We start from the raw sequence: 10,821 nt of genomic DNA, 5'->3' as shown, positions 1-10,821 counted from the left end.
CAAACCCAGGGGCACCGGGAGCTTCACAGCGTGGTAGCTTTTTATTCTGATACACCACCAACCTACTGGCTAGTCTCGAGAAGACTGAAAAGGGGCGGCATCAAGAGATATAAATATCTTAAAGGAATGTGTCAGGAGGATGGTGCCAGACGCCTTTTGCTCGTGTCCAGCGATAGGACGAGGACTAAAGGCCATAAACTGAAATACAAGTTCCACCTCAACCTAAGGTAGAACTGCTTCACGCAGAGAGTGGCAAAGCACAGCAAGAGGCTGCCCAAGGATGTCGCTCCCTCCCTGGACACAGTCCAAACCCACTGGACACGTTTATGTGCCCCCTGCTCCAGATAACCTGCCTTGGCAGAGGGGTTGGACTGGATATCTCCATAGCTCCCTTCCAACCCTCCTAGTGATTCTGGGAACCTCCTTGAAAAATGGTGAAAAATCCCGGCTGCTGCAGGGAAAACTGACTAGAAAGGCAACAAGAAACGCAACTGGAAAGCACAGAGCCAGCACCGGCCGCGAACAGCGGGTGCCGACGGGCGCTGGGCTTGAAGCACCTGCGAGAATCGGGGGCAATCCCTGTCCCTCCCCACAGGGCACCCCTGGGGACCGGCACGCTGAGGCCTCACACACCCCCACCCCCGCTTCCTTCCCGGAGCCGCTCCGGCCAAGAGGAAGCGGCTCCGCTCCCGCCTCGCTCCCGCCCTGCGCCTCAGGGGGAGCAGCGCCGGGGCGGGCGGGGGGGGGAGGAGAGAGCCGGGGGAGGCACGTGGTGCTTTACGTCCCTCCGCGCAATGACGTCATAGCGTCCCGCCGCGAGGGCGACGCACCGGGCCAATCGGCGGCGCGCTTAGTGGCAGGGGAGGGAGCCGCGCGCGCCAGTCAGCACGAGGCTTGCACGCGCGCCGCCGCGCGCGCCGGTCAAGCCCCGCCCCTTCCCCGTCGCGGCGCACGGAGGGCGGGGGAGGGGGGAGGGAGAAGGGCCCGCTGGAAGCCAAGATGGCGGCGCGTGCGTGAGCGCGGCGCGGGCCCAGCTCCGAGCGGCGCCGTTGCGGCCGTTCCGCCCCGCCCCGCGCCCGCAGCGCCGCGGCCGCCGAGAGCCCGAGACTCCGCCGGGCGGCCCCGAACCACCCCGGGGGAGGGACGGAGGCCGAGAGCCCCCTCCCCCGCCGCCCCCATTGTGTGCCCGGCCCCCGCCCGCCCGCCCGCCTCCCGCCGCCGCCGGGGGGGCACCGGCGCGGAACATGACCTCGATTCACTTCGTGGTGCACCCGCTGCCGGGCACCGAGGACCAGCTCAACGACCGGTGAGGGGGGGCGGAGGGGAGGGGCCCCCCGGGGGCGAGGGGAGGGGCCCCGGGGCGGCGGGGCCGGCCCGACCCCCCCCCGCCGGGCCGCGGTTCCGCCGGTCCCGGGGCGGCCCGCTCCCAGCGGCCTCTCCCGGCGATCGCCGCCGCGGGCTCGGCCCCGCGCGGGGCCGGGGGCCGCGACCTTCGCCGCGGGCCCGGCGGGGGCTCCGGCCGGCCAGGGAAATCCCGGCGTCCGGCCGAGGAAGGGAGTTCCCGGGGATCCTTGGCCGAGGAAGTGGGTTCCCGGGATCCCTGGCGGAGGAGCGAGAACGTGTCCGTATTAATCAGGGATGGAGCGAGGCAGACAATGCGGATGGGGGATCGCGGTGTGTGAGAGAATGACGGGAGCGGGGATAAAGGCGGCAGCGCTGTCACACGCAGCGCCGGTGTGCGCTGCCTTCCCTTACTCACGCACCGGGTGTTAGATACAAAAGGAGGCCCGAGCTCCAAATCACTGATGGTGTGCGGCTTGGCTGAGATGGGGATGACAGCTGCCAGCCTGGAAACCACGCAGCTAACTTTATGTAGGTTTGGGGGAGAGAAATTGCAGGCTGGGGAGAAACTGGAGTGCTTGGAGAGAAAATGAAACCGTGAACCAAATTTTCTTCGCTGCTTGACGTGTATTTGACAGCTCTTTGTGGCTGTCAAATATTTCTTCTGTAGCAAATTGCTAATGGTATGTGTAATAGCTTGCAATTTTTACTTCTTTTTTATGTAGGAATTTTTAAAAGTCAGTAACTTCATGTTTAATTTCTTACAAATATACGTGGGAACAGATCATGATCTTTGATCATCACTGGATAGAAACCCAAAGTGTTTTTACAGTAAAGATAAATGTAATTTAATGATTCTAAACAATATTTAAATATTTTAAGTTTTCAAAGGAAATGCTTTTGGTATGCTCTCCTGGTTTTGATACTCCCAGTAGGTCAGGATCCAACTCTCTTCACACTTGTTTGTGGTTAGGTCACTTTTCCTAGACTTGTCTTTGCCGAGATTCCTCTTAAAACAGATGAGGTTTGAGGGTGTACGATGGGGAAAATAGGTGGTTTTGCAGACAGATCTTCTGCCTAAGTACATAATTTATATGCTTACACAGGGAAAACAAAAGATAAAACAGATCCAAAACCTGAAGCGTGTTAGTGTGGAGTGTATTTTTTTCCCTTAGCCTGATAATAGATTTTACAGAATCCTGCTTCCTTGGAGGCCTAGCCATTCCTATGGGATTGATTTGCTTTCTCCATAGGTACTACATTCAATTTTGGCATAGACCATCTTCCTTTAGAGTGACAAACTGAGAGATGATGCTGTACTAGGAGTTCTTCCACTTACTGCTTGCACTGTTTTGGTTTGGAGTAAGATCTAGAGCTTTGAACTTGAAAGGACCTAGTGAGTTTTCTTTTTTTTCTTCTTTTTAATGTTGATAGGCCCTTAGAAAACATTTAGCATGTAATTATCACACTTTGCTCCAAGTGAGAGAACTCATCTATTTTTTTCTTTAATGTTACCTCTTCTGTTGACATATTGATATGAAATATGAGTCCCTTTCAGTCTTCATAATGCTGTCTCGATTTCTTAATTTTTTTTTTTTTTTTTTAGCACAGCAGCAGCTCTTACAACTACTATTTGATACAGGAAGCTTCAAAATGTGAGGTAATCAATTTATGGAGAAAGCTGCAGAAGTGCTGTTAAGTAGTGACTATTCTGAAAAATCAAGTGACTCCTTGATCTGAGCTGCAAGTCAGAAATTTTGACTTCATAAATGTAATTTTACTAAAAGTGCAGTAGCTGTGTATCAGAACCTGTAATGCAGTGAAATCAGAATGATTCATAAGTAGGGTTGAGGAACACACATATGTGCTGGAAATGCCAATTCAATTTTATCATTTTTAGCATTGCTGCTTATTACTATTCTGTCAGTGTAGATCAAGATCTAGATAGCTTAATAAATTCTCCTACACATACCCATAGAAGTTAGGGTCTTGGAACATCTCGTGTCTCTGTGATGTTTCTTTCCACTCTCACTCACTTCACAGGCTTTTTTGAGTCTGTACTGTAGCCAGTCAGGGATTTTTTTCTGTCTGTATTCTGAGTGATAGTTGTTTCTCAAGATCAGATTTTGGGATCATAATTCTGCATTATATGCTTTCAGTAATGGATTTGTGCTCTGCATCAAAGGAATCATCACTTAAAACACAAGGCATTTATCAGTGCAATCCTCGTGTGTCCAGGATACAGGACACTGTTGAGTTTTTGTAATCAAGTATTTGATACATTATGCTTAATAACCAGTGTAGATGTGAGAAGGCAGTGAGGTGTTTTTGGAAACCATCGTTCTCCTGAAGTGTTGGTCTGGTCTTAAGTAGTTGACAAAATGGGAGGAAGTAGCTTTTTCCAGTTTGATTTGATGCATTTTCTGTCATTTTGTTCTGCAGTTCTTATTAGGTTTTCTGTGTAATTTGTTATCACACTTATTCATGCAGCAACTGTGAGAATGGGAAAACACTTCAAAGAAAAGAGGAGAAAGTAACTGTAGAACCACAAATAATGGGAGGACTCTTGAGCACATCTGCTCATCATCTGAAAATACTTCTTGGCTAGTGTTTTTGAAAATGTAGGTTAATGTTGTACCCTGAAGGTAATTATTAGTCCTCTCTCAAATAAGCTGAAACAGTGTTGACTTCTTCACTCAGATGTCTGGGAGCTGGTGACACTGAAGACAGTTCACTGAAGAGGACAAGGTCATACTTAATTTTGTAGTTGTATCTATATCTACGTTCATCTTTTGAAAGGGATACTAGGCTAAGCTTTTGTTTAGGATGAACTGAAGTAGTTGAGGTTTTTCTGGTAAGTTTAAGGAAGATAGGTAACTTGGATTTTTTTCCTCAAGCAATTTGTTGTCTGCAGACTGAATATGAAGAGTTTAATGGGAGAAAAATTCAATATGGCCTGCAGTTTGAGAAACAACTCCATAGAATATTTGGGATGTAAATAATTAATGGCTTTAATATTTGAAAAAGAGATGTTCAGCTTCTGTTGCAGTGGGTGTTAGATATATTTTGTCGATTATCCACCTCTTTCTGGGTTGGAAACTTTGTGCTTTGTGAAGGAAGTTTGACACAGTTCCATAGATAAATTAATCTTAGTAAATTCTGAGTATATTTCTTAATTTTACATTGGGTTAGGAAGTGGGTGTAGCCATGACAAATAGCCTTTTCTTGGCTGTTGTGAAACCTCACAGGAGCAGTTTAACTTGCTGCTCTGTGGAAAGAGAAAGGGGGGGTCTTTCACCTTACATAAATGGATTTCTGTACATGAGCTAACCTTCAGGGACAGGATTCATCTCAAAGCTTTGACTTTGTTTTTACCTTGTACTGAGAAAGTTCTTGTCTGCTAAACTATTTAAGTCCTAGCATAGAGTAAGATGTAATTTTTGAAGTGGTCATTGACACAATGTTAATGTGCTCTTTTCTCTTCTGAGAATGAGATGTAATGATTTTGGTTAAATAGAGGGTATTCTGAATATGAGTGTTTAGAAGTGTCATGTACTAAGTTTTCTGGCAGTAACATCCTTGAAACCAGTAGCACACCTGAGAAAAGTTAATTTGAAGCTTCAGTGAGTCTGTATGTAGAGTCAGCTTTGGGGAAAGAAAGGATTATCTCGTTCTTTACATGCCTCTATTTTCCCTTAATAATACATTCAGTGCCTGTTTCTGTTATTTGAATGTTACTTACTTTAGGTCGTGCTTGAACTGAAAATTTAAGTTGTGTACTTTGCATTGCCTGCATTGTTTGCGCTCTCTGATAATCAATTTATGTGGAAAAAATGCCTAGCAAGAACATAACTTTTTAATCTGCACATCAATTTAGGGTACTGTGCAAGTGATCAGTGGATATGTGGCTGCTACTCTGGCAAAGGCCACCCCCCTTGCATTTACTGATGAGCAAATCTGTTAAAAATCTCAAGCAGATGTTGCTGGAAGGAGCTGGCCGAGGGTGTGGTGTGGCTGTGCAGGGAGCCAGCAGGGATGTGAGGCTGATGTCTTGGCCCCACGTGTCTGCAGCAGCCGTGCACAAGGAGGGAGAGAGAGCTCCTGATAATGCAAGTGTTCGTGGTAAAGTGATAGTGCACGGCCTGAACCCCTCTGCTAGGTCCACAGGCCTGCTGGGAGAGTAGTGTCCTCCCTCCTGTTGGAGGAAGGCAGCCTGAGCACAAACTTCTCTGCTGTTACTTATGTATGGTCTGCACTGCTGCCCCAGGTTGGGGAAGAGAAGGCATTGACTGATGTGTTCTTAAAGAGAGAATCTGCAAGTTTTGTGCAGATAATACAGTACTTCTTTTAGCTTAGATGATTTATTTTGGTGTGCTAGACTTCCTAATCTACTTTAGCAAAAGTGCAGGTAGCCTGCCTGAAACAGGAATAGGTGGTTTAATTACTGGGAAGCCATGACTGATATAGGATTTGAATTCCCTGAGTTACAGCTGCTTAATAAACTTTAGTTACGGGCAAAGTATTGAACTTGGTTTCTTGAAAGGATAGCCAAATTTAGATTGTCCTCTTTCAGAAGAGAAGGAGGGAAAAGGATGACTGTCATGACATTGTTATTATTATTATCATGAGACTCATAGTTGGAAACACTTTCTTAAAAATAAAATGGTTTGGCTGTCTCAAAAGATTTGCACCACCACTTCAGTAATATAGAATGTTACAGGATTCATACATGCAGCAGTACATTAAGATTGAATTTTACTTAGTATTGTTACTTAAGAACAATAATTTGGGAAGTTAATCATCAGAATTTGTAGTGTTACTTCATGTCTGGTTGAATATGGAGGGTTACTTTTACATAACCCAGTATTCTAGGCCTTTTTGGACTTTGCTCTGCCAGGGTCATCTTCTGATTACAGTTGCTTGCTGCACCCCAGATTTTTAGAGAGTACATATGTAATTGTCTGTGAATGTTCTTGCAGAAACTTTCCTGAGATGTTGTAAGTCAGAGTAATTGCTCGCTTCTGAAGGCGGAGGTTTGTTTTCCCCACCTCTTACCTTGCACTAACTGTAAGTTTCTGATCCCATAGGAAACTGACTGAACTTGCTAAAATGATATAAAGATAGCCCTGGTAAAGTGAAGTAAATATAATTGAGTGCATTAGGAAGTTGAACTGGTTTATCTCCTTGTTGGGTGTGCATCAGAATATCTTGAAAAGTGCTGCAGGAGGGAGAGTTGGTAGTGAAGATCGGGGAAGAGGAAGCAGGGTTGAGTTCCTTCCATTTTGAAAGCAGCAAGTTTATTTTGGCTACTGTAATGTGAAACTGTACTGTGAATGTGATCGGGGCTGAGAGTAGTTGTGACCTGTCACAAGGAATTTAGTAAAATAGTAATTGGGGCACAAAGGTTGCTTCCTTTTTCCTTCTCAAATAATATATAAGGTTTGAGCATATTTTTTTGACCAATGATAAAGTAAGACTAAGGGATTAAGATATTATTAGCTGTATTATAAGGTTGTCACTGCAAGCCAAAGCAGTCAGAGAACAACATTTTTAATTCTAAGAACAGTAAAGTAGTACTCAAAAACATTTATGAACTAAATATTTGTAAAAGTTAAAAGCTATAAACAATAACATATATTTGAGGTAATTTTTGGTATAGTATGTATTTATGAAATATTCTGGCTGCCATGTAGAATGATTGTCAAATATGTGATTCAATTAAAAAATAGATGTGGAGGGTGTGACACTTTTTTAAACTATCTGAAGTACATAACTGTTTGGTACACAATTATATTTACATGAAAAATGACTTGACACTTGAGGGAAAACAACCAGGGATGTGCCTAAGCTTGGCAACTGCAGTTTGTTGTGGCGGCCTTTTCACAGTTCTGGCACAGTTTATAATTTGTGACTTAAATTATTATGTATTATGTATTTTAAACGTATAAGGAGAAGGGGATTCAAGGTATTTAATTTTATTTATTTTAATGATTACACTAGCAGCAATCTAATTTGCAGTTAAATGTGCAAGATGCTGTTTTGTCTTTCTCTGCATCATCAGCCATTTATGCAGAAAAAACCAATTCAAAAAAATCTACTTGTGCTCTTCAGTTTTACATTTTTTTAATCTTGGATGCATTGAAGTCCACTAAGGATTTGGCTCTTAGAAACAACTCCACACAGGAGACTGCAGTAGTTGGCATCTCTATGTGCCCCAGAGAAAACGTGAAGACAAGACCTGGTTGCAGTAGTTAGTGGATTTTAAATTGAGAGGAACAATTTGGAGAAAAAAAGATGTTGAAATAAAGGCACAGATCTAATTTTCACGGTGCACTCATGCATTTTGTCCAAAACCTTAAGCTTGACAGTTTAAGTGAGGATGACACAGCATTAGTTACTCCACTACAGGAATAATTATCTGAACTTCAGATTTTATTTGCTCTCTCTGATGTAGAACTATTTTGACAGTAAACTCTGTGCTCTATTTCTAAAAGTCTTTTTGTGCTTAAAAACTGCAGTTCACCAAGACTGCTTTTTCTTTTACCCTTCCTCTCTAGAGAAGTTAGTATTTTGCTTCAATTTAAAGAAGTTTTTTGTTTTATACGAGAGAAGTTTTTTGTTTTATATACCTCACTGATACAAAGGTATGGAGTGTGACAATTGTAAACAGTTGAAACACACTGTAAACCTAAATAGAAAGGTTTAAGGTGGGAGCACTGGTCATCTGCATGTACATAAAACTGCCAGTTTGGTTCCAGGTGAGGAGTGATGTAACCATTAAATGTGCTCTCTTTGCTCACAAGTCTCACTGCTGCACCCAGCACTTGTCAGGGGAATTTCTCATACTAAATATGCTTCACCGAGTCCTTCAGCAAATCCTGGCTGCTGCACTTGAAAGTGCAGTGTGTTTTACAGCAGCAGTCCATGTTGGTACAGTGAATATTTAACATCTCAACTTGATTATTTTGTTGCAGTTCTGAAGATTATTTTTAGAGTAGCATTTTATGGTTTGTAATCCCAAGCCAGTTGCTGTTGAGATGATTTCTCAAATTGCTTTACATGTACAGTGGAGATGAAATGTGTATTTTCTGTAATGTTTCGGACAGCTTTTCACCATTAAACTGCTTACTGCCTTTTATCAGAAAAGATGCCTGAAGATATTTTGGTCTCATCTTTCTGATTTAGTTTTTACATTGTGGTGTGTTATTAAACAGTGCAGAATAAAAAACTTTGAAAACATTTCCATGATTAGTACTATTTTGGACATTAGCTGTGTTGGGATTTCTTGCTATCATTGTTGTTTTATTTCCAGTCATGAGGTCTGCCAGTTTAATTTGTGACAACAGTAGCATAATGCAGCAGATGAAGAATGTACCAAGGCTTCTGGAGATCTTACAGGATTTGTCTCCAGCAACAAAAAAGGCCTATAAAACAATCCACATTCGAGAGAGTGTGTTTTTTGTTTGTCAAATGAATCAGTTCAAAATATCTCGAATAGCTGAGGGGTGACTCTACCCATGCAGCTGTAGTTTGCCTGTTTGTTAGGAGAGAGCCCAGAAAGAAACTGTTCTGCTCAGGACTTGCTGGTGTTACTTTCTGCAACAAGTTTGCCATCATCTCTAGTTAAGCTGTATGCTAATTTTGTCCTTTTTTTCTTTTTTTTCCCCTCCCACATGCCATAGAAGTTGATTACTTTAATCCAAACCTGTGGTAAAACAGCATTTTTGAAATGTGCTTACCGTCTTTCGTTGTGCTTCATTCTCTATTATCCGTTATGCTTCCTCAACCTCACACCTTTTTCACCATTGGGATGGATTATCTCCATATGTAGAGATTTCTGATACAGTGAAATGGATCTTGATGGGGATCTCTGGGTTCTACTGAAAATTGTAATTTCACTCTGGAGGTGTCAGTGTGGAGTCTGACATTGACTTAATAGAAACAAATGTTTGTGCTACTGCATTTTTCCGCAAACTTAACTGGAGAATAATTATTTGTCTATAGGAATAAAGTTGAATATACACCTTACTCTGTTGTTGTTTGAAGCCATTGGGGTCTGTTGCTTCCTTCAGTAAGGGTGGTATCAGTTTAATTTCTTGTTCGTGTTGCAAAATTAATTTTCTTAAATGTGTCTCTGTATTTATTCTTTCATTTATGGTATGAAATTTCTGCTATTCTCTATCTGGCCTGAAAATGGTCAGTGCTGCATTTTTTTCTCTCTCTAGTAAGTATCAAGGTATGTTCTTCTGAAGAGAATTTATGGCTTTTAATCCATTTCATATTTTTTAGTATAAGTGAGTTATTGTTGTCTGATCTTTAATCAAGATCTTTCTTAGGTTCTTGGGACTCTTTTCTCTGGCTTTGACCACAGTATACTATTAAGAGCGATTTTTCTTTTCTAAATTTTCCATTTTTTAAGCCACTGTATACATAGTTCACTGACTTTGACAAAATGTATCTGTCTCCATATCATTTATTTAAAAGTACTTAAACCTTCAAATGATACACATCATAACATCTTGTCTTTGTAGGGTAGAGTGGGTAGGCAGAAGGTAATATGGCAAGTAATGGGTTCTGCTCCTTATGGGAAGGCGGGGGATAAACAGGCTGTTTTGCTGGAATGGCCAAAGTTTTTCTCTTGTGGTGCAAAATCTGCATCTGGCAAGATTGTTACCTGAAATAATAGGGCCCTAGGCAAGATGTGGTGCAGGAGATGCTCAGTGTGCTGCTTCATGGGTTCTTCTGGGGAACCAAAACCCTGGTTACACTCAGGGAAGCACCTGGAGCATGGCTGGGGTACACACAGATGGAAAAAAGAATCTTTTTTCCGGCAGTGCAAAAAAGTATTGGGATGAACTTTGCACCTCAGAAGCTGGGATTTCTTTTGAGGTATTCTTCCTGCACTGTGCATTGGAGAAAGTGATTTGGCTGCTTGTGTTTCTGTCCTGGTGCTTGCTCTTTACTCTTTATTCCAGGCCTCAGTCCATTCCTGTCTAAATCAAAGATGCAGTGTCTGAAAGAAAGGTTTTGAAGATGTGTTTTTAGTGGAAGACAGAGCAGTCTGAGGAGGAGGTCTAGTATTTAAAAGACAGTTTTTAGCAAGTTTGAAAAAGTGATGTGCAGGTAACACTGTGATGTCAGAATTTTTGTTGAATACTTCAAGGCTTGGAATTGGAGGAATTGGCAAGTAAAGGACTTGGACATTCTAGGTGATCTTTCATTGTTGCTAAAACTAATTCAGAATGAGAATAAGGTTGTTGGACTTTTTAGCAGAGCAATTAGAATTCAGTTCTTGTTTGTGCTTTGTTTTTATTAAAATCACACAAAACATACAGTTGCTTTTCTCTAGTCAAGACATAGAGCATGTAATAATGTGACAGTTCTTTTAAAAATATTTTTATGGCATTTGAGTGCTCTAATCAAAGGCCATTTTCCAACTTTTCACAAAGCAATCACAGCTCTCTGAAGCTTAGAGCAAAG

At 42.7% G+C, this 10,821-nt stretch overlaps 1 protein-coding gene across 4 annotated transcripts in view; it reads left to right on the top strand.

Moving 5' to 3' along the window:
- The first annotated feature begins 975 nt into the window (after nt 1–975).
- The window catches only part of UBR5 (ubiquitin protein ligase E3 component n-recognin 5), an 85,468-nt gene continuing 75,622 nt past the window's right edge, over nt 976–10,821 (top strand). For all 4 annotated transcript variants that reach the window (XM_066334378.1, XM_066334361.1, XM_066334369.1 and 1 more), the window contains exon 1: nt 976–1,306. In XM_066334378.1, the coding sequence (XP_066190475.1) occupies nt 1,245–1,306 (62 nt within the window). In that variant the 5' untranslated portion in view covers nt 976–1,244. The remainder of the gene's footprint in view (nt 1,307–10,821) is intronic.

This window comes from Sylvia atricapilla, chromosome 1 (assembly GCF_009819655.1).
Source record: "Sylvia atricapilla isolate bSylAtr1 chromosome 1, bSylAtr1.pri, whole genome shotgun sequence".
In the NCBI taxonomy this organism is placed as follows: Eukaryota; Metazoa; Chordata; class Aves; order Passeriformes; family Sylviidae; genus Sylvia; species Sylvia atricapilla.
Note: the sequence above shows the minus strand (reverse complement) of the source record. Positions and strands in the feature narration are given on the sequence as shown.